The sequence below is a fragment of the Seriola lalandi genome, unplaced genomic scaffold (genome assembly GCF_002814215.2).
Source record: "Seriola lalandi dorsalis isolate HSWRI2012SDOR001 ecotype SW California unplaced genomic scaffold, Sedor1 jcf7180002055008, whole genome shotgun sequence".
In the NCBI taxonomy this organism is placed as follows: Eukaryota; Metazoa; Chordata; class Actinopteri; order Carangiformes; family Carangidae; genus Seriola; species Seriola lalandi.
Window position 1 is genome coordinate 1,591,049 of NW_019525551.1, and position 23,981 is coordinate 1,615,029.

A 23,981-nucleotide genomic window follows, 5' to 3' on the forward strand; every position below is an offset into this window, starting at 1 on the left:
GCGTAGCGCTTGATGTCATTTGGTTGGTTCCGGTGAACATGCTAACGTGTACATATGGTAATCAGTGACAGGATGAGTGACAGTGCTCGTATGACAGACTCAATGTAATTGTTTTATATCCAAAATTTTTTCAAAATATATTCTAGCACACTTTATTACGTATAAAAACTTGTAAAATTAGAATGTTTCATGTCCTCTTTAAAACCAAGTCTAAACCCTCAAACAACCCTTGAATTTTGAGGACTGACCAAAATGTCTTCACAAACCAACACACCTATAGAAACCATATGTTTTTGGAGGAGGGGGGGTGTCCAACACTGGATAGTGAACTATGTGATCCATTCACTTCCGTGTAGCTCCTCCTCCTCACACTTTTCAGTCCTGCAGTTCTCCACCCGGCTCCTCCCTCTCAGAATGAAGGGCTGTGGTATTTGGGATCTGTCTCCTTCAACAATCACTGTCATTTCAAACTAAATGCAGTTATCTCTCCAACTGTCCTCCTCCTGCGATATGAGGACTATTTGTGGATGGTCTGATGTGTCTGTTTCCAGGTCTTGGCTGTCTGAGTCAGCTGTTATCCTCCAGTCAGCTGTTCTCAGCTTCTCTGACCCACCTTGATCTGTCGGGTAACCCCAGCAGCCTGGTTACTGAAGAGGCCACGGTACACTGCTCTCTGTGTGTTTGTTTCATGTCAGATGATGTGGAGACATTAGTACAGACATATACAATGCACAGACTGTACATTCTGCACACGTGATCAGTGTAAAACTGCACAATGCTGCAAAACCATCTCTCACTTCAAATAAAATCTTTTTCACTTAATGTGTTTTTGCAAATCTAGGGTTTTATTTACAAAAAAGTGGATGTCATCATCTGCAGCTGAAATAAATGTGCACAATATTTAAAGGGACTGTACAATGTTCAACTCCTGGGCTGAAAGTCCTGCTATATGTGCAGGGATCGAACTTGTGCATAACAACTATAATGTGAATAACAACTGTCTGTGTATGTGTGTGTGTGTGTGTGTGTGTGTGTGTGTGTGTTTGTGGTTGTGTGTGTTGCAGTTTCTCTTCAAGTTCTTGTCCAGGACTAACTCTCTGTCTCATCTGGACCTCAGTGATACCAACTGCCCTCTGGACACGGTCAGTGAGAGTCCGTTCATTCATATGAACGCTCTTTTCCTCTGATCTGGTCGGGTGGTTTCACCTCTCGCTGTCAAGGGTCGATATGATTCTCTTCCTGTTGCGCCTAGTACAGAGATATATCCTGGACATGGTTAGCCTTAGTAGAAAGACTGAAAGCGGGGGGAAACTAGTAGTCAATCAAAAGTAAAAAAATATTATTATATACTATTTTAAGATGTGTAGAAATACATTAGCATAGTACACATTTTCAAACAAATATGTCACAATGCCGCCTGTAGTCCCATCTAAAAGTGATGAATCAGAAGCGTAGTAGTGTAACCATGGGATGGTCCTCAAGTGAGAGCAGGTTCAAGTCCTGTGTTCACACTTTTTATAAGGCTACCTTTAGTATATATTTAGCTTGTACCTCTCGCCTTCATTTTGCAAACAAAATGTAATTCCAGTGAAGCCGTCCTTTTCCCAGTGTAAGGGTCAGATGGGTTTTTTCTGACGACATTAAAATAATGTTGTGTATGTAAAACCTCATCATGCACCTTGTGCACCTTCTTCAATGCATGGTAAACTCTTCCGGACTGATGACTAATAATATTTACCACAGATGTACAGTATGTATTTATTGTTAATTTAGTTATTTGTAAAATGTGGCAGTGGGTGTATTAAAAGGGGAAAGGGGCCCTCTGTGGCTGTAAACATACAGGGCCCAGATTACTCGTGTAGTGAACGTCTGTATTAGTCAGTCTGTACTAACACTCATGTCATGCTTTCTATTGCAGTTGTTTGTGTCCCTGTCGGCTGGATGTTGTTATAAGATGATTTACCTGAACCTGGCCAGGAACCCGTTCAGCCACAGGTCAGCTCCACTTACGTTATGTTACTGTTCTTCTCTCTGTTGGTTTTGAGAATGAAGACGTGTGAACATCCCCTTAGCATAACTGAGACTACTGGAAGTCAATAATGTTGTACTGACAGACTCACATATACAGTATTTACACAGCTGGCATGTAACATGCATCACTACAATACTTAGGTCAACCTAAGTGTTGTACCACAGTACATGTTCTGTATATACTGTTGCTTTTCAATGACATTTCCTGAATGTCTCCATGTCTCGAGTTTTGGGATATTTTACCGTTTTTCTTTTCCAGAGTGAAACTAATAAAAACCTGAGGACAGACCTTTTTAATGTCTTTGGTTTAGTCTCAAGTCATGTCGAACAGCTGCATCAGGCAGTCTCAGCTCAATTGTTGAGTGTCTATGGGATCAAAGAACATAATCATGATCCCATAGAGATCCTGGAATTGAGTGAAACAAAGCAAGTAAACTAAAGTGAGGTGAGGGGCAAGGTGCAAACAGGAGAGCCAGGGGAGCTCAGCTCCCCTTAACAAGACATGGGCTCCCCAGAAAACATGATTAGTGAAATTTTGGGGGTTTATTTTGCCATGCATTCTTAGTTTTGCATAAAATGAATCTATGCTAATGTGTCATTCATGCATGACGGCGATCGATCACTATTTCACTTTAATAATGATAATATTATACAGTGGCGTGGCTCCCCTGAATGTCATGATATAGTTTGCACACTGGTGAGGACTCACCTTTTCCCAAGGTTTCTCTGAGGGGGGCCCACAGGCTCAGACTTTGAAAACCCCTGGGAGAAGTGGTTTAATTCACTAGTGCAATAACAGCAGCAAACAACTCAGAGTCATTGTGCTAATTTGTTTAGTAAAGGAAACACAAAAAAAATTGTTAAGTTGTTCACCTCTCAAAATGTACAAGTTTGTACTTTTTAAACTTGAGTCATTTGAAGGACATGTTGCTCATCAGTTCATGTTATGTTGTGCTTTTATTGTTTGTGCAGTTAACCCAACATTCCGCATCTAAATGTGCTTTTTCCCCTTTTCCCACAATTATCTTAGTTACCATCCACTCTTATGTTTGCAAACCATTATGTGGTCATTCATTCTATAGAGCATAATCACTCAGACAACACTACCAAAGGTCTGAACTCTATTCAGCGGCTGACTGGGGACCGTGACCAATGCAGGGCAGGTGTGCACACAGGTGATGAGTCAGGAACATACTGAGGACGACAGACTTAGAACAGCTCTCTGATGTGACTAGAAATCTGAATGAATCACTTGGTGCAATCTGACTCTATAATCCACTCTAGCACAGTGTCATTGGTTTGTCATGTTTGTGTGTGTGTGTGTGTGTGTGTGTGTGTGTGTGTGTGTGTGTAGAAAGGTGCAGAAGGTGACCAGGAGTATTCGCGAGTTCTTCAGTCAGAGCTGTGAGCTGAAATATGTGGGCCTGTCTGCGACCAAACTGCCTCCACAAGCTCTCAGGTGTGTTTACTCCCGGTAATGTAAATGTAAATGTAAATGTACTTTATTTATAAAGCCCTTTACAACAATCCTTTCGGTGTACCAAAGTGCTTTACAACAGATAATAAGTGAAGAGATAAATAAATGAAAAACAATTTAAAAAAAATAATAATAAAAGAACAATAAGAGCAATAAAATACAACAAAATTGATGCAATTGCAAAATTGATGCGGTACATGCAATCGTGTAATAAAGTGCTACCTTTGCACACTCTTGCTTTAAGTATATGCATTTTTCGTGTTTGCTAACTTAGCAACCAAGTCATCTAGCAGCTAACTAAACTATGAGCACCAGACAGCATCAAAACAGCTAGTGTTAGCTAACGTTAGCCTGTGTTTTACACAAGCAGCAACCACAGTCAGTCACATGTCAGTCATGCAAACACATGGTGACTGACCGACAAATCACAATTCCCTTAAAACAACAAATGACTGCTGTAATTATTTCAGTGCAATAACGGCACTGTTATCTCTCCTCATACACACCCCAATTTAAACATGTCACAAACCACACACACTGTGTGAGTCATGAGTCTGTCTGTCAACACATGTAGAATTTGATATATCACATAGGTTTTGTTTGTCAAAAAGGTTGTTACTACAGGGTCTGGCAACCAACACTCGTCTCTATGGACTGGAGTTGGACCTCAGTAGCTGTGAGGTATAGTACACACACGCACACACACACACACATACACATACACACAAAACACTTTTTTCGTTAATGATGAGTAGCAGAAGCCACAGTAAACCTGTGTGTATGTGTGTGTGTGTGTGTGCGTGTAGCTACGTTCAGCGGGGGCTCAGGTGATACAGGAGCACATCTCTGAAGCTACAGCTATCAAAAGTCTGGATATCTCTGACAACGGTATGGAAACACAAGCACACACACACACACACACACACACACACACACCTCCAATCACCTCCCATCTCAAACCAGTGCAGTTGGCTGATCCTGCTGCAGCACCATGTTTTCACTCAGGTGATCATACCCCCATGTGCTGGCTAATGAGTGATATGACTAATGACAAGGCTAATGTACCAGTATGTACAATTAAAAAAAAGACAGAGTTACACGAATAAATAGACAGATTTTCCCTTTACTGTTAGATATTAGATAAAAGAATACAGAACAAGCTAAACTCTGTCAGATACTCACTGATGGAGTAATACACACTGACTTTTCTTAGATGATCAGACTGATACCAATCTCAGATATGAAGCTACAGCAGACAGACAGTTTAGTTTAGCCCAGGGGGAAACTGTGAGTCTGGCCCTGCCAAAGGTAACGAAGTCAACCTACCAACACCTCTACAGTTTCTAATGTTACATCTCCGTAGTTTCATTCAGATAAATCAGTATTTTATTATAGAATTAGATCTTTGCACTTTATTGAGTGTACTCAACTATTGTATATTGTTTATTGTAACAAGAATGAATCAGCAATGCAGCAATTTGCTTCAATTACATTTATGTTTTATATATCTTTGCATAGTGATTTACAGAACTTCCTGTATAACACATTCACTCCTTCTCTTCTGCACTTGGCCACATGTTTTCGTCAACATCACATCTTATGTCTTCTCTGGCAATGCACCTTGGGAAGAATATTTTAGAATGTCTGATCCAACCCTGGCGGGCTTCAGGAGAAATATCTCCGCACCCTGCATTCATGGCGTCCAGCAAGGACAGCTGGTCATGTGACAGAGAAAGTGGTCATTAACCTTCCACCTCCACGCGGAGGAAAACTCTTCTATGGGGTTCAGGAAGGGCGAGTACGGAGGCAAGAAAAGGACAGACATCCTGGGATGTGCAGACAAAACCAGTCAGTGACTGCAGCAGAGTGGAACGCCACATTATCCCACACAACAACAAATGCTGTGTTTCTTGCCCTTTGACCTCTCTCCCCTACTGGCACAAGTTGATTATGGAGGTCATCCAAGAAAGAAATGAGCCTCTCTGTATTACAGGGACCAATGAGAGGTTTGTACAAAAGCAAACCATGATTGGAGAGGGCTGCACACATTGTAATGTTTGCTCCTCTGTGGACACCCACAGTTGCTCGCTGCCCAATGACGTTTCTTCCTCTGTGCCGTGCTTTTGCCAGGATGAATCCGGCTTCATCCACAAAGATGAATATATGTGGAGCTGGTTTTACATTTACTCTACACATGAATTCTTGCTGTAGTATAAAACATCCATCCTCCCTTGTTACACATGACACCATCATAGCACCCTGAGCTCTTTATATTAGCAGATGAAAACAAAAAAAATGTCATGTAACACATTTCACTGAACTATGGGAATACTACTCCTTCATTTACCTGAGCAAGTGGAATCAACCTGTGTAATATTTAATGATTGATTGTTAACGACCCACCTCTCTTACTTCCTGTCCGCACCCTGACGGGCTGTAGGTTTTGAGAATGACATGGTGACTCTGGTCCTGTCTGTTGGTCGATGTCACTCTCTTCGACACCTCGCACTGGGGAGAAACTTTGCCATGAAGTCCAGGTCTGTGAACCACCTCGTCTTCTCCTGACATCAGCTCATTACCTCTATGTATCTGCCCACACACAGCTGGAGATGACTGAATACATGGTGACCATTGGTGAACATGTGGCCACAGGTCAAAGTTCCAAACTAGAAATGAGTAGTTTGAGCTGCGTGTGTGAAAGTTTAACTTTGTAGGTTTACCTGAATCTTTAGAAACCTCATGTGTGATGAAATGTTGCTGAAATGTTTCTGTCTTCCGTCCTTCTTTCCTTAATTCCCTGATCTTGTCTTGTCCGTGTCATATTTCTTGTCCTCTCGGTTTGATCTGTCTTCTCTCTGTCCACCAGAGCTCTCACTGATGTTCTTCATCGTATAGCTCAGCTGATTCAGGATGAAGAGTGTGTGAGTAGCAACGCTTTTCATTCCATTCACTCTCAGTAACGTTAGCATCCACGTCTCAGTGACGGATGTTCACTGTGATAGATGCAATTAGGGGTGTAGGGCTATTTGTTTGAGTACTTATGACGCGTTCCCATGGTGACAAGTTTACATACATTAGTCAACTATAGCTGACCACATGATCAAATGTTAGACTGACTTTATGAATAGCTCATGTTGCAACTCATTTATTTATAAAAAGAACAGGTTACACTGATACTGCCATTATGTCATATCTTGCCTTTTTTTATTATTAGTCACAGTAGTTTTAATGAATGTTGATGCACTACTGTAGGCCTATGTGATACTTTATGTAATGAATCAAGAATAAAACTAAATCCAGTAAATTCAACTTATACAAACACAAGGTAAAGGTCTGGTCTCTTCAATATGGTTTAATAGTCAGTGCTTATCAGTTATTTTTAAAAAGAAAATCATTGATCATTTCTCAGCCACTGGAAACTTTCATAGTGGAATGTTTTATGTTACTCACTGTGTGAGTTGACGTCATGAATCAACACACCTTAAATATCAATATGGCAAATTCGACCATTCAGTTTGTTTTCATTGGCTCTCTTGCACAACATACGCTTTAGTGATTTAAAAATATATATAAAAATTGTATATAAATATGTATATCTTGTATATGTGTATATCCTTAGAGAAAAAAAAGTGAGGGACCATTGTTCTGGTGCGTTCAAGTAGCACTACACCTATGGGTGCAATACATGTGTGGATTGTTGATCATTTCTATACTTGAACCTGAACAAAACAACAATCACAGGCCACATTCACATCCATTTATTCAATATAAATGTTCTTTTCCCAATGTTGGACTGAAAAGAATACTGCAGCGTCTTACACAGGTGTGTGTGTGTGTGTGTGTGTGTGTGTGTGTGTGTGTGTGTGTGTGTGTGTGTGTGTGTGTGTGTGTGTGCAGCCCTTGCAGTCTCTGTCAGTGTGTGACTCTAAGCTGAAAACAGGGATGCACATCCTGCTGAGCGCTCTGGGTGGCCACGCCGCTCTGGCTGAGCTGGACATCAGTGGGAACAACATCGGAGACACTGGAGCCAAAATGCTGGCTAAAGCACTGATGAATAACACCAGACTGAGGTACACACACACACACATACACACATAAACACTAGCCCAGGCGTTGGACACACAAGTAGAGGCACATTCACCAATTTTCCATCAGAGTTTCTAATGTGTTGTGAAATAAAGAATAATGCCTTTAGTAAACAGAGACAGTGTCATGGTCACATCTGTTCCAGTAACACATCATCATCATGCAGATTGTTCCACAGTGGAACAGGTTCTGTCCCTCTCTGTGGGTCAGGGTCAACTATTGCCACTAGATGTCACCATTTCATTATCTGAAACTGACGTTTTTGATTGGCTGCAGGAGTGTGTGATGTGTCTACTTGTCATTTGCCATTGCATGATCAAGTACTACACCGTCACCCAGTGTGTGTGTGTGTGTGTGTGTGTGTGTGTGTGTGTGTGTGTGTGTGTGTGTGTGTGTGTCATCTTGTACCAGGTATGGCTTTACTTGACCTGACCTCTCTCCCTCTTCCAAGGACTCTAACATGGGACAGAAACAATGTGACTGCCAGGGGTTTCCAGGATGTGGCTGATGCCTTGGAAAGGTCATAGACACACTCACACACACACACACACACACACACACACACACACAAATGTAATCTAAATATTACATTTCCATATATGACATATACAATAAAAGCACATATTATGTAAAAAAAAGTATTCATGAAACTTGTAATAATTTCATATACTATGTTGATATTATTTACAGCAGGGTCCAAGAGTCTGAGACAACTTTCCCAGAATGTGGAGATAGAGGTGTTTAAAATTAATAAGGAATTATTAAGAAAAACATATATAAGCATATGGAATTTTTATATTTATGTTGTTTATGTAAACTTCCATATAAATTAAATATATTTACATATGTGGTTACAACATCTTATACCATGTAAACATTCATCATATAGATATCTTTTAATATACAAATGCATATTTTATTTATGTCTAAACGTATATATTCATATATCCAGAGGATGTATATGCGATAATAATATATCACCTTATAGGTGACATATATGGCAACATCACTCTTGATATAGGGACATACTGTATATGTCACATATTACATTTCTGTATGGGCGCACACACACACACACACACACACACACACACACACACACACACACACACACACACACACACATGTAATGCATTTCTTCTCAACAAGGGCCTGGTGAACACATGCGAGGATATTATACTGCCACTCAGTAATCGAAATTTAAAACTAATGTCCTCATATGTGGACATCATTTTTCTCAGGTCCCACTCAGCCTAAATAGCAAAGATAAATTAAAAATGCACGCCATGCAAGAGTTCGGGTCTTAGGAGGTTAATATACAAATGCATATTTTATTTATGTCTAAACGTATATATTCATATATCCAGAGGATGTATATGCGATAATAACATATCACCTTATAGGTGACATATATGGCAACATCACTCTTGATATAGGGACATACTGTATATGTCACATATTACATTTCTGTATGGGAACACACACACACACACACACACACACACACACACACACACACACAATTCCTAATACTGTAAGTCACACAACAGTAAGAAGTTACTGAAACAGACAAGTCCTGATCCTGATTGCAGTGTTTGACCTTCTGTCCACATGGCTGTGCTGGTGACAGTTATCAGAGCTAACTGACTGAATTTGACATTTACAGTTTTGCTAACATAAACCTTTCAAGCCCTGCAGTACTATCCTAAACAATTAAACCTACAGTAGTCACCACTGAGTAGTCAGTAAATTACAGAACCCCTGAGGCCCAAATAGATGATATTATTTAACTTGTGCACTCAACATAAAAAGCAGTCTTTTAGGACTTCAGGGGCCCATAGTGAACATCTCAATGTGAAGTACATGACCAAGAATCTCCAGCTGTGCTAGCAGCTCTGTGGAGCTGCTGTGGTGCTTTGAGCTAAATCCTGTCAGCATGCTAACATGTGCACAGTGACAATGCTAACAAGTGTAATGTTTACTATGTTAGCCATCATAGTTTTGTTAGCATACTAACATTTGCTCAGTAGCACTAAGCACAAAGCAGAGCACAGGCTGTTGGGAATGTTATTTGTCAAATCAACTGGACAGTCTGAAATTCTGGCACTAGATGAAAGGTAGAGGATCAACAAAGTTATTACACTTTATCCTGAGGAGACATGCATGTGTGTAAGCCCAGCAGTTTTGAGACAAAGAAAAAGTCAGGGGACCAACAGAGTCGGTGGGGTTCATCCTGTGGGGACCATGAATGTCAATATAATATTTAAAGGTAATCAATCCAGTGGTGGACCGTCCACCTGACGGATCAGGGGACCATCGTAGCCTTCCTAAGAGCCACGCTGCTGGGTACTGTACTGCACAGTATGCATGTGGATAGATGTGGATTTTATGTTGTCTATGTCTATGTTGTGCAGGAACTTCACTCTGCAGCAGGTGTCTCTCCCTCTGGCCGACATTACACAGAGTTACCGCAGCAACCCTGACAGGACAAAAGACGTTCTGCACAAGGTGAGTGTGTACAAACTGGAGAATGTTTAGAAACCTCAACGTATATACAGTATATTTTTCTGGTTTTCTTTCACATGCTGTGAGTTTCAACTTTAAATATAGCACTATAATATCTACTATCAGTGTGTTCTGGTCAGTCACAGTGTTGTGCTTTGAAATGTGTGTGTGTGTGTGTGTGTGTGTGTGTGTGTGTGTGTGTGTGTGTGAGCAGATTCAGAAGTGTTTAGACAGAAACAACCAGAGACAGTCTGACAGAGTGGAACTTCATCAAGCATTTAGAACTCATCAATCTGAAAAGGTAAGAAATATAATAGAAATATAACATGTAGTTAGAGAACAATAATACAAACACTGCTGTTTAACTCCAACATAGTGCAATAAATAACTATGCTGTTAAAATACCAGTTCAAATGTTGAATATTTTAACAACTAGTTTTAACATAATTTGAGTTTGATAAAAAAAATAAAAAATAATAATAAAAAAAATCCAAAATTTTTCAATTTTTCCACAAAATCTTATATTTGTCACACTAAAAGAAAACTGGGTACCACTTTACAATAAGACTACCATTGTAAGGGATTCATAAATGGTTTATAACTAGTTTATTAATTTGGTTGTTAACACTTTATAAATCATAAATATACAATTAGAAATAAGTTATAACACAGTTTTCATACACTGATGCAGGTTCACTATTTGGCAAGAACAACTTAATGCTTACTATTCACTAGTCTTATTAATGACTTACTACCATTTATAACTGGTAAAAGGAGCCTTATAGTAAAGAATTCATGTTTTTCACTTTACAATAAAGCTCCTTTTACCTGCTCTAAATGTCAGTTACTGATAAATAAATGGTTGTAAAGGTGAGATGAAGAAACATGAAGATGAATCACAGAGATGTGAACAGTGGGACAAAGGATGGGTGAGCAGTTCACCAGGTAAAGGAAGGTTCCCACCTGTGTTCTAGCTGGATAATAAAGTCCTGAAGAAGAGAGCAACCAGCAGAAAGCATCTCCATGTTAGTCTGCACTGAGCAGAACAATGTGATCAGCAGCTGTGAGTAGAATGAGGACGGCTGCTGATACATGTACAGGTGAACAACACAGCCACGGCCTCAGAGCATGAATCTGCTCATTTGATATGATCATGTGATCTGCCAGAATTTGATCTGTCAAATGAAACTTGTTACTAGTAACTGAACAAACATGTGAAGAAGCAGCAGCTACAAATGCTGATGATGGAGAAAACAAAGGAAGCTCAGTAACTAACGAGACACGAGGCTGAACAGTACAGAGACATGTGGGCTCACTATTTGGCAAGCAACAGGCCACTGTTGCCCTTTTTATCTAATGTGTTATAACAGCTTATAAATGATTTATAACATGTTGACAAGCTAATTAATAAAGTAGTTATAGACCATTCATAAATCCTTTATAAGGGGAGTCTAAGTGTAAAGCGGTGCCAAAAACTGGAGGTAAGGTAACCATTGTCTCTGCTGTTCAGCTGGTCCAGGGAATGTGTCGGCAGTTGGAGGACAGCCTTCAGCGTTTAAACCACTGCAGCATTCCGGAGGTCCAGGCTGACATCCAGACTGCACATGAGGTGCTGTACAACGCCAGGGAGTCCTTCAAGGTACAGGCTGCTCCGCTGGCTTCAGAACCCCACTATGACGTAAACAACCACAACCAAACTCCGCTGGATTCTTGTTCGACTGAATTGCAGTCAGCTATCATAAAAGCCAATAAAAGTCAATTTGTAAATGATGGTGCCGAGAGCTCCTCATGTCTGATGCTCCTCATGTCTGATGCTCCTCATGTCTGATGCTCCTCATGTCTGATGTCACATTTATTCACATGTCATATCAACACTCTCAAACTGATCTCCAAAACAAATCAGATCAATAAAATCATTTAACAAGTCATCAAATATCAATGTTTAAAAACATGTGAAAGTCATAGACAAAAATCTGAGTCATGATTCAGTCAGACCTGAACACACAGACATGAGAACACCACTGTAAATAAAGCTCCATAAATCTGATTAGAAACCAGAGAAGAAGAAGCTCCTCAGTCAGTGATCAGTGATAGCTGTCAGTTCATCAATAGTTCATAACAAACAGGAAGTTAAAATAGATCATTCACTCCACTTCTTTTTGTGGTGTCTGTCTATTTGATTTAGTTCATTTGGAGCATTTGTACTGAGTGAAGTTGTGTTGCTTAAAGTTTGTACTCCACTTCCACGGTTTGCTACTGTAAAACAGGGGGTGAGATACTGGGAGCTCACGAGCCACCTGTTGGAGACCCCTGATTTTACTACATGTTTATTCTTTAGGTTGTGGTTTGCAGAGGTGTATAACTTGACTGTATTATACTGAGAGCTTTTACAAACATGAAGGGAAGAATATGAGAAACACATTTCAGTATAATGCAGCCACCAAATAACACTTTAAACTTCATTATATGTGGCAGGGTTGTTTTACTGAACTGCATCAGATTGTATCTAATAAAGTGTCCAAGAGTGTAAATGTGTTTGTGTTGGTGTTCCATGTGCAGATCCTTCCCTCTCTGTATGAGGCCAGCAGGAAGTGTGCCTCTGATGGAGACCTGGTGAACTGCATCCTCACTGACGCTGCTACTGCACTGACCAGCGAGTTCACTCGAAGCATTCAGGTACACATTTAAATACACGCGCCGTGCTCCTCATCACAGTGGAGCATAAAGGTTTCAATCATGTGTATGCTAGTTTTGCTGTTTTAGAAATTGCAGTGCGTTGGATCACAGAACAGGTTTGAGGCCATGGCTGAAGTTCCTGTGTTTGTATGTTGGATGGTTACAGTTTTTGTTCTCACACCTGAGATAATAAAACCTGCAACATGTAGCATGAAAATAGACTTAAATGATCGATTATCGGATAGTTTCTGAATAAGTTTTTGATCAGCTAATTGATTAATGGACTAATAATTACAGCTCTAGACTTCATTATTATTTTCTTTTTTTTAATGAAGTAAATATTGGTAATGTTTACACAACAATAGTCAGAAATAAACCATACAGAGAAAAGGTATCCTCACAATCCGACACGCTGTAGTTTGGGGTGTTCTCCATAGCCAAGAGCAGTATATGTTAAAATATGGAAAAATGATTTGTCTTACAGTCATAAATTGGCATTTAATGTTCACAGTTTTCACAAAATACCCTTTTCTATGTATTACACTCTTATTGCATATTAATTAACACTGCAAGTTAAACCCTGGCTGTCCAGCAGAATGGACATGTCAAAAACTTCATGAAAAATACATCAAAATATTTTCTTCATGTCTAATGAAGTATAAAAACACAGAGTAAAAAAAAAATTGACTTGGGCTTTCATAAGCACAGAGTCATCAGTGTTGATCTCATGTTATAGTTACACATTAATATCCAATGAATAGGTCCTGAGTCAATCTTTACAATAACAGAATAAGACAATGTTAATGGATGCTGGTTAGATCCCCGTTCAAGCGTGGTCTTTGGAGCGGATTCCGTCTTCTCTGACTCAGTCTTGACTCAGATGTTTGGTCGTGGCTGTACTCAAGTGTGACACTGTGTGTTCCAGGAGATGGCTCAAGGCCTGATGAGGAGTGCAGAGGCAGTGTGTCCGCGGGTGGTCCAGCGGTCGAGTGTGTGCGAGTGTTTGTCAGAGTGTGTGTCCAAAAGAAGCAGACAGACACACACGTTCCTGAGAAGCAATCTGGTGGAGAGCACAGGGCAGATCATCATAGACAGACTGCGGTAATAACACTTACATAAGACAGTGTCATTGCAGCCTGTTTAATTAACCTCATTTATTCTTTTAAGTCTTGTGTGAAGTGACAGACTGTTGTGAAAAAGATTATAAAGATTCTCTTGTGTAGAAACTGTGCATTCGGGAAAACGTTTCTTTGTCAGAAGCAGGAACTATGAAATAATGATCAGCACATTATATCAGTAGATTCACTCACCAGTATTATTGTTATTATTATTATACTATTTATGTTTAATCAGGATTAGAGATGTTGTCTATAGGTGGACGTTAACTGATCAGTTATATGAACTGATGAGCTTCTTTGCTCACTTTAAACCTGAAACATTTCAAACTGTAGTAGCTGTTGCTAATATGTATATCACAACATATTACATACAACATAATGCAATCGAATTCAAGCGCAGATAAATTGTCAAGAATTGGAAATTATTTTCACAAAGTATTAATAACAGGTCTCTTAAATTTCATTTGAGCATAAAAAGATCATTCTTCTTACTTTCTTTGTTCAATAACTGCTTATAAAAAATAAATAATAATGCAAAAACTGGAAAAAATGCTTGATCAAATTGAAGTGAAAACATATTACATTAGATATGAGCTTTGTTTTGTTGGAAACAAGCTAATTTGGCTGACAGCACAGGAAGCCATTTTATTTTGATAGGATTTTTTAACATTCACAACAAGTCAGAATGTTGAGCTACAAGTCATGGTAACGGTAATGTGGCCTTCACAGTGGCCTTCAGTGGGTCCACCACTTTGATCCAGACTGAAATGTCCCACAACTATTGGATTGCATGACATTTTGTACATTCATCATCTCCAGAGGATGAATCCTGATGAATTTTCATCTACTGCCATTATTAGGTCAAAATGTCAATATGTCCAGTGCTTTGGTTTATGATATATGAAATATTAGCATGTCAAGAATGCTAAATGCCAACATTAGCATTAAGCTCAAATCACTGCTGTAGCCTACCTACAGCCTCACAGGTCCATTAGCATGGCTGTAGGTATTGTTACTGTTGGTATTGTTAGTTAATATATGGACAATGTGAAACTGATACTTTTGACCATTAATGATGGAGTCACTGCAACGTTAATCAAAGTTAGGAATCACTGCTGTAAATGTATAATGTGGGCTATTCTGGTTTATGTTATTTCTATCATAAGAGAGGGGGGCTCATGATTACTCTGAGGTTATAGATTTGTATTGTATTGAACAGGACATAAAACATCTGAAGCATAGTGTTATCAGTGGAATGAAATATGACAGGTTGAAAAACATGATTTTACACAAACAATAAAGTCTAAATCTTGAAATGATATATTTTGTCACAAGAAGTTGAGAATATACGGTCATGCAAAGATTAAATCAAGAAACACAAGGTGTTTTGTCTTGACACCTTAGATCTCAAAATCATTGTTAAGGCATACTGGAGGTCCTGTAACATACATGTCACCCCAAATAAGATACAATTGCTAATAAAGACACGGCAAGGGACATTTCCTTGAATGAAGTTAAACAGCCTTACATAGTGACTACTACAAGTCAGACTAGATTTTAAATCTAAATATAAGATTATTTCATTTAGTACTTAGCTGTGTTGGTTTTGGCCTTTAAGCTCTGTGTTGACATGGGGATGCAGTCACTGTGTTTGTTAAAGCCGGTCCCCATAAGCTGAGTTGATTCTTGGAAGTATCAGTATCAAAGTGAAACACATCATGAATGTGATGGACAGATACGTAGTTATGTGTCTAATAGACTGGACTGCTCTAAATTATATTTGGACTAAATTAATGTGTTCAAGTCCAGGTGAGAAATACATGATGTACTGAAACAAAGCATGTGGATATTGATTATCCAAAATATAATTTTATTACTGTAAATAACCCATGATCACTTTTCATCCATCCAGTGAACTAAGACAAACATTGAGTGTCTCTTTGGCTGAAAGCATCATCGAACAAGTTCTACAGGATCTGACAATGGCACAGGATAAAATGGTAAGTGTGTGTGTGTGTGTGTGTGTGTGTGTGTGCGTGCGTGCGTGTGTGGTTGTGTTTGTGGTTGTGTGTGTTTGTGGTGTGGGTGTGGGTGTGAGTGTGTGCAGGTTCGTGTGCGGATGTGTGTGTGTTCATGAGCGTGTGCGTGTGTGCGTGCATACGTGTGTGTGTAGTGTTGGGGAAGCTACTTTGAAAGCATAACTTTGCAAGCTACCAAATACTTTAAACTGGAAGAAGATGAACTACAGCAAAGCTCTTCCAGGGAGAAATCTACTACTTTGTAAAAAAAAAAAAAAAAGATCACATTGACAGTGTACATGTGAAACAAAATTGTAACAAAAGATAAAACAAAAAAGTCACTTGCCAGCAAAAAATGCCACTCAGTTCAGTTAATTGCAAAAAGTACCTACATGTTCACAGGTCATACATAAACTAAAAGAATAAAATCCCCCACTATTCATGGGAAAGTGCTGGAACTTCAGCTTTGGTTTTGTAAACAGTAACTGCTTTTGGCTGTGGTGATTCTTCCTCAGGCTGAGATTCAGGAAGTTTATCCATGATGACGTTGTCGCTGTGCGAACACTGAGCAACACCTGCCTTTGGCATTTGCACATGCATAACACAAAGGTCAAGTGTGTGGCGTTGACCGCCCGACGAATGTATTGCCTGGGTATGACTTCACAGTGGTCAGGATGAAAGAAAAAGGGGGTGGGGCTTCTCAAAGGGGATTTGATTACAGTAGACAAGCAATAGTAAAATAATCTAAAAAACCTTTCCTTTCCTTTTATGACCCGCAACTGCTGTAGGCAAAAAAGTAACGTAACTACTTGAATTACATATGAATGTATCTGAACCACCAGCAAGTTACTGCAAAATGAAGTTGAAAATGAAGCTAGTTTAAATACATGTAGTTCAGTACTCTTGAAAACACTGCAAGTGTGAAAGGTAAACAAGGGAATACTAATACTAAAGATGGCCGCTGGTACAACATGGCTGCTTCTCTATTTGAGGCTTATTAATGGAGGATAAAGGTGCCATGGTTAGAAGAGAGGTTAGTTACAGACAACTATGCTAGTGACACATACTAACATCAACTTCACGGTGTGGCTAACCAACAAAAGAACTCTGAACAGACAATCATAACAATAAAACTCAGAGGATACATTAACCAAATCAATATGGAATAAGTAGTAAGTAAATGAATTTCCCAGTTGTGGGATAAATAAAGTTAATCTAATCTAATCTAATCTAATCTAATCTAATATATGTACACTGACAAAGGTTAAGCAGTCCTATATGCTAGGGCTATGCTATGCTATGCTAGGCCCAGTTAACATTACCTAGTCCAATCGAAAGAAAGAGGTCCTTTCTAGTGTGCTGCTTTGTAAAGTCCAGTGAGCTGCAGGCTTGTCTGGCTGTGTGGCGGCTGTGTGGCGGCTGTGTTGCTGAGGAGGTCACTGTTAGCTCCTTCTCCCCACAGAGTTGGCCATTTGATACAAACTCTGCCTGATGGCTCTTATTGCTTGTAGACATCACCAGCTGGCCGATTAACTTCTTTAGTATAAACTGCGTTGCTGAAGCAAAGAAAGAGAAAGGGGCGCAGCCACGCAGTGACCAATAGTAGTTGGAAACTGGGAACAAAACAATGTGCGGCCTCAACGTCCATTTTGAGATTGTTGAGGCTCTTCAACATAATGAGGATATGTTGTTGATATGAAATATGATATGATATATTTGGCAAGCCGTAAACATGTTGATACTGAACATATCAGTAAAATGTTCACAGACAACGTGTTTGTTTTGCAGTGACTCCAGTGTCATTAAACAGTTTATGGTTCTGTTCAGACTCTCACTGAGAGCTTCAGGTTCCTGATCTGGTTTAATCCAGAAGAAAGTTCACAGTTCACAAAGCTTAAGCAAAGTACTTGTGTTGCCTAAACCACCAACAGGAATGTGGATGTGTAGCCTGGTCCACCATCCACCCCAACCAGCTCTTGGTGACTGCGCAGCCATTATTAAATATAGTGCTTCACTCATTCAAAAATGATGTTCCCTCTGAACATAACCCAACCGGTGACTATATTTCCTATAGAACGCTGTCTCATAGAATTTACATTTTGATAGTATAGTATCAAAATGTAAATTCTATGAGACAGGGTTGCAGCTGGAATAGCAACAAGGAGGAACATGTCAACATAGTGTTGTCCTATGCACATCAGATTCCTTTTTAAATACATTTTAGTTTCGTCTCTGTGTGTCTTCTGTCCAGTGCAGAGATGAGTCAAGGACGTGTTTAGCTTAGCTTAGCACAAAGACTGGAAAAAAGGGGGGAAACTGCTAACTCAATCAAAAGCACACCTTCCATTTAATCCAACACTTCATGTCAGTGTATAAGACAGTACACAAGTATAGCTCCTTAAATGTTGCAGTTATGCTTGAAAACACGGGTATTATTTATTATTAACCATCACTATAATCACACAACATTGTGATTGATATGAAAGTGTATTATTAGAAAACATTATAAAATGTGCATACAGTGTGTGTATGTGGCCCTCATTGGTGATGTTTTTCTTTTGTATAGGATTGCCTTATAAAAGAAAATTCCTGCAATGCTCTGAACATCCCAGAGCTCCGTCTGTCTGACAGCGACTTCCCTACTGATGATGTAAGGAACATACTATCTCAATCCCTCTATTCATTCCGTTATTCTTGCACTCATTTCTGTGTTTCTAACTTCTACTCTGTCCATCAACAGTACAGTCCAGCATTTTGGAGAAATAGTTTCCACTGTAAGAGCCTGAGGCCTGCCCCTTCAATTAAGAGTAAGACGCTGTCATTGTTACTATGTGATCCAGTAATGTCTCTCTATGTGTCTCCCTCTCTCTGAATCTGAATTCAGTTAAAGTCAATTAATGTCTATGTGTGGGTGATTGCTCTACCTGCAGAAACAATAAATGGTTAACTGTAATAATAATGATTACATAATAAAAACCTACACAGTGATTAAACAGGACTAAGAATTATTTACTTCCTAAATTGTTGTGTTAAAACACAAAAGGACAATGGCAAAATGGATAATATAAATATGTGTTATTCCATATACTGTATGTTGGCAAAGATGTGCATATTTACAACAGACTCAGAGCGACATTAACGTTAATTGAGAGTCATGTTTGTAACCACCTGGTGAATGTACTCTCCTTTGGTCTCCACTAACTCTTGAGAAAAATATCTGGCCCTTCAGCAGTTTATATATGTATATATATATATATATATATATATATGCTTACGTTGTAGACATATGTTGTATAAAGCCTGTCAGTATAAGTTGTTATTAACAGTAGGGTCCAAAAGTCTGAGACCACTTTCCCAGAATGTAAAGATGGACATGTTTAAAATTAATAAGAAATTAATAAGAAAAAACATATATAAACATATAGAATTTTATATGTATATTGTTTTAATAAACTTGCAAGTATCAATTAAATATGTATTTTCAGCATACAGTATATGGTTGCATCATGCTATACCATATAAAGATTCATCAGATATCTTAATATATGTACATATACAAATTTGACTATGTTTATTTCATATATGTTATAAACTTATGTCTTCATATATCTCAAAGGGTGTGTATATGTCATAATAATATATCCCCTAATAAGTGACATATATCACCACTCTTGATATAGGGACATACTGTATATGCTATTTATTAGATTTCTGTATGTTCACAGTCTTGTGTGACAGCTGGAGCTGAGTGATAATGTACAGTGGGTTTATCAGAGCTTTTCCATGAATAGCCAGAGAGAGGTTGATGAGAGGGGTCAGAATAAGTTGTGGGCCATAAAAGTAAAATAATGCATTGAAAGATGTTAAAACTCTCTGCAGAGCTGAGGGGAACTGCAGTTGGTGGTATGAGCGACACCTTTCACATACACATGGTCATTTGATCCATTGTGAATACAAACCGATTAGAGCAGCTTTAAATATATCCATGTATATTTTAAACATAAAGTATTAATATCAAGCAGCTCACTTTGATTAGATTGTCAGTGGTCTTACAGCTGACAGTGTATATGTTGCACTGCATTAGACTACACTGTGGTATATGCGCAGCTAAGAAGCTGCAGCCAAAGCTAGCTGCTGCTGTAGCATCAAAACTGTATTGAAAAGAGTGTTGAGGGGACAAGGACACATCTGTTAGTCTTCTAACTGACTTGTCGGTTGAATGTACAGGCTAGCAGCTAGGCTAGCAGCTTGGTCTGAGGGTGACCACAAATGCAAAGTCCATCCTTTCGTTATAATTCAAAAGCATAAATTAAGAAATTCAAGTGCAGAAATGAGTCATGTCAGCCTGAATGAGGTCTATTTTTTCTCCATGACACCTTCAATCATACTGACAAAGTTGTTATTCTTTTTGCTCTAAAAGAAAAGTCAGAGCAGGGCCTTATTCAGAACATAATTGGCCCTCTGCACTTCAGATATTTTCCATCAGTTTGTATTTAAACCACCAAAAACATCTGATAAATAATGCAATAATAATATAATATAATATAATATAATATAATAAGAAGTATGTTATCCTGTGAAAGTCATTAGTTATGGCATCATTTAAAAAGAATACATTATTTATGGAATAATCATTGGGATTTAATTCATTAATGTGATTGTATTACATTGTGAACAACATATTCAATTTTCTTCTTCTACTATAGAAATGCTGTATGACATTAGTATGACTATAAGCCCAGGTGTAAATTTTAATTGCATTGTAATTGCATTGTATTTTTCATGCATGCCATGCCATGCTGAACCATTCCCTGGCAGACTCACAGACTGTTTGGTTATCTGGAGCATGGCCTGTTTACTTTAACCCCAGTGACTTTCACCATGGGAGAGATGAGATGTGTGAGAAGATGGAGGAGAGAATGATGAGGGAAAGGGAAGAAACATGGGGGGGGGGGTCTGGGACACCCCAAACACCCCACCCTCGCTCCTTTTGTTTGATAGTACAACAGCATTAAAATAGGTAATAATAAAACTAATGAATACATAATAACAATACATTTGTAATTATCATTTTGTGTTTCTGTTTACTTGTGTTTGACAGATGAAGGTCATAAATGGAATTAGGTCAAAATTTACAAAATGGAGGAGACCCTGAAACTGAAATACTAATAACAGTATTGGTGTAACCCTTGTCTTGTGTGTGTGACAGGCTGATCACTGTGTTCCCATGTGCAGTAAAGTGTGACTGCAGCATCCATCTGCTGCCCTGCCTCCTCTCTGCATGGCTATGCTTAACTGATTATTTCTCTCTTGTATGCTCTCCTCTACCCCCCTTTGTTCCCCCCTTTCCTTGCTTAGTCTCTCCTCCCCCTCAATCTGACTCTCTTGACACCCCCTCCTTCTCCTTTTTAACACTTTCTTGTCTCTCCACTCCCCCCATGGCTTCCCTATACAGCTCTGCATGCCCTAGATACGCACACATTGCATTCCTGCAAAAAGCATGCTTTCTGCGTGGGCTGGATTCCCCATCTTTCCCTACCTTCCTCCCTCTATCCTCCTCTCTTTCATTACCTCTCTTTGTGCCTTTCCTCTCATCATTTATTCTGTCTCTCTCTCAGGTCTCCTGGATGTAGACTGGGAGCAGCAGGCCAGGGACAGAGGAGCAGAGAGAGAGAGGGGAGGAGGTTCTGTAGAGGAAGGAGGAGGAGAGGGAAGATGTGGCCTCCCTCGGTTGCCGACAGCAACCCCCCTGTCAGTCATGGCCTCAAGCCCCTCCCCTTCCCCTTCCCCTTCCTCTTCCCCGTCCCCCTCCCCCCCGGGACGGAGAGGGAGGAGGTGGAGGGAGGGGGAGGTGGCAGTAGTGGATGCTGCAGCAGCGATATCAGGAGCGAGAAGAGCATCGTTCATTCCTCCTCCCAGTCTCCCCCTCCTTTACTCCATCTCCACTCGAGCGCCAGAGGAGGCTGCTGGCCACAGAGGCTTACCCAGACGAGAGGCTCCCTTCCCTGGCTGTGGCCCCAGCCCAGGCCCCCTCCCAGGCTCTGGATCCACCGCTTCTCCCATGGAGCCTCTACCCACCCAGGGACAGACTCTAAGGCACTACACCGCCTCCCGACCACGGCCGCGACGCACACATACACAGCCCCCCTCCTCCAGGCCTCAGGTAAGAACACATAGACCCATACCCATAAATATTTACCAATGACCACACACGCACACACACACACACACACACACACACACACACACACGATTGAGCATGCAGAAATTATAGTGCATTTGTATCAGCACACATACATGCATACATATATACTGTCATGCAGAAATTACACAGCATTTGCATTTATACACACACAAAGCATATGTATGCGCATATGTCTCAGTAAAATATAGCCACAGTCAAAGGTAGAAAGCAGGATGCAGGGACGGAAAGACGAGAGATAGCAGGAAAGGAGAAATGGACGAAGCATAGAGGGAAGGGTAGATGAAGTGGGAAGCTAATTGCACAACTACAGAGGGATCCCAGAGGAGAAAATGATGGAAATGGAGAAAATGAAAACAACAAGATGGGAAAAAAGGGAAAGTAAAGAAAGGAGGAGAGGGGAGGAATGAAAGGAATAAAGTGTATACTGCTCATATGGCTGGGATCCTTATGTTCATGCAGCAAAACACCTATTACACATATCTATCTATCTATCTATCTATCTATCTATCTATCTATCTATCTATCTATCTATCTATCTATCTATCTATCTATCTATCCATCTATCTATCTATCTATCTATCTATCTATCTATCTTTTCTCTCTCTCTCTCTCTCATTGCTCTCTTGCTTATGATTTCTATGATGCTGTAGTTGTAATGGTAGCCATCTTTTTCTTTGCATTCTCTTGCTCCATGTAGACGTGCACAGTGTGTGTGTGTGTGTGTGTGTGTGTGAGAATAGGCACATGCATTTTGGGAGTGGTGTTCCCTTGGTTGTTCCCAGTGCTGAATTTCTCTCTCTCTCTCTCTCTCTCTCTCTCTCTCTCTCTCTCCTGGGAATGCTTTAACTAACTCAATTATTCATGTTTTCATATTAATGTGGGGGATCTGTGCTGTCACTGTGTAAGTGGAAAAAAGAGGATTTCTCCTCATCCACGTTGACCTTCTGTGTGTAAATTGTGTGTGAGTTCTCTATTTGAAAGATACAGATATTTGCTGTTTTGTGGGTGTGACTGTGAGCTGGTGGTATTTTTCAGAAACAATCACACATTGTATTTTATATCAGACATCACTGGAGGATATGCACTCTGATTGGGTTCTGATCAGTGTTGGTCCTCAGCGGTTAGACATATGGAAGTGTTCTCCAATAGCAGACGAACAGTAAATGATTTATTCAGTAAGGATGTCTGGTTATTGGTGTCAGTGGAAAGCAACAGTTGATGTTTTCCAATTGACCTGCTAGAATTATTGCTTCATTTATTTTAATTGAGAGGAGAAGCTTGCATTAGCCTTTTAGCAAGCTAGTTTGATTTAAGAGTAAGTTGACCAGATATGTGACATGAAAACCGGGGACATTTCCAGTCCGGCGGTCAAAATATTATAAAATGTTTTTACTGATGAAATTAAAAAGGGGGGCAGACCCATTTCATGTATTTTGACCATGCTAACTGATGTACTGTAATAAACTATGGTGAAGGCGACTGATAAAATGATGACTCCCTACCTTTGGTGCAGTCTTGAAGTTCTATTGTCTATCCATTCCTCAATTATTCATATTCCTTTAGTTCGTAAGGGTCCACAGAGTCAACGAATCAAAAGCATTTTTCATAAAAGGCTGTGAATAGAAATGAAATGAAATGTTTCATGTTATATCACGGTAGAAATGCCAGGCGATTAGTATTACAGTTTAAATTTCAATTATCAAGAGTTTAGATTTTAATTATAACAATAGCCGATTACTGTGGTTAATTACTGTGGTTAACTTGACCCACGTTAGGTTCTGTACGGTGTCAACTAGCAACAGGCAACACATGCGCAGAGAGCAACATGGGTGTGTTATGTGTCGCTCAAAACCTGGCGGAAGGCA

General features: G+C 39.6%; 1 protein-coding gene across 3 annotated transcripts in view; it reads left to right on the forward strand.

The window, feature by feature from the left end:
- carmil2 (capping protein regulator and myosin 1 linker 2) overlaps positions 1–23,981 on the forward strand; it is a 67,898-nt gene that overhangs the window by 16,657 nt on the left and 27,260 nt on the right. For all 3 annotated transcript variants that reach the window (XM_087171547.1, XM_087171546.1, XM_087171545.1), the window contains exons 13-31: positions 552–661; positions 1,065–1,142; positions 1,919–1,995; positions 3,386–3,490; positions 4,120–4,189; positions 4,315–4,396; positions 5,949–6,045; positions 6,375–6,429; positions 7,406–7,578; positions 8,046–8,114; positions 10,009–10,102; positions 10,314–10,400; positions 11,610–11,738; positions 12,659–12,775; positions 13,701–13,876; positions 15,806–15,893; positions 18,478–18,561; positions 18,652–18,718; positions 21,530–22,074. In XM_087171547.1, the coding sequence (XP_087027673.1) occupies positions 552–661; positions 1,065–1,142; positions 1,919–1,995; positions 3,386–3,490; positions 4,120–4,189; positions 4,315–4,396; positions 5,949–6,045; positions 6,375–6,429; positions 7,406–7,578; positions 8,046–8,114; positions 10,009–10,102; positions 10,314–10,400; positions 11,610–11,738; positions 12,659–12,775; positions 13,701–13,876; positions 15,806–15,893; positions 18,478–18,561; positions 18,652–18,718; positions 21,530–22,074 (2,303 nt within the window). The remainder of the gene's footprint in view (positions 1–551; positions 662–1,064; positions 1,143–1,918; positions 1,996–3,385; positions 3,491–4,119; positions 4,190–4,314; positions 4,397–5,948; positions 6,046–6,374; positions 6,430–7,405; positions 7,579–8,045; positions 8,115–10,008; positions 10,103–10,313; positions 10,401–11,609; positions 11,739–12,658; positions 12,776–13,700; positions 13,877–15,805; positions 15,894–18,477; positions 18,562–18,651; positions 18,719–21,529; positions 22,075–23,981) is intronic.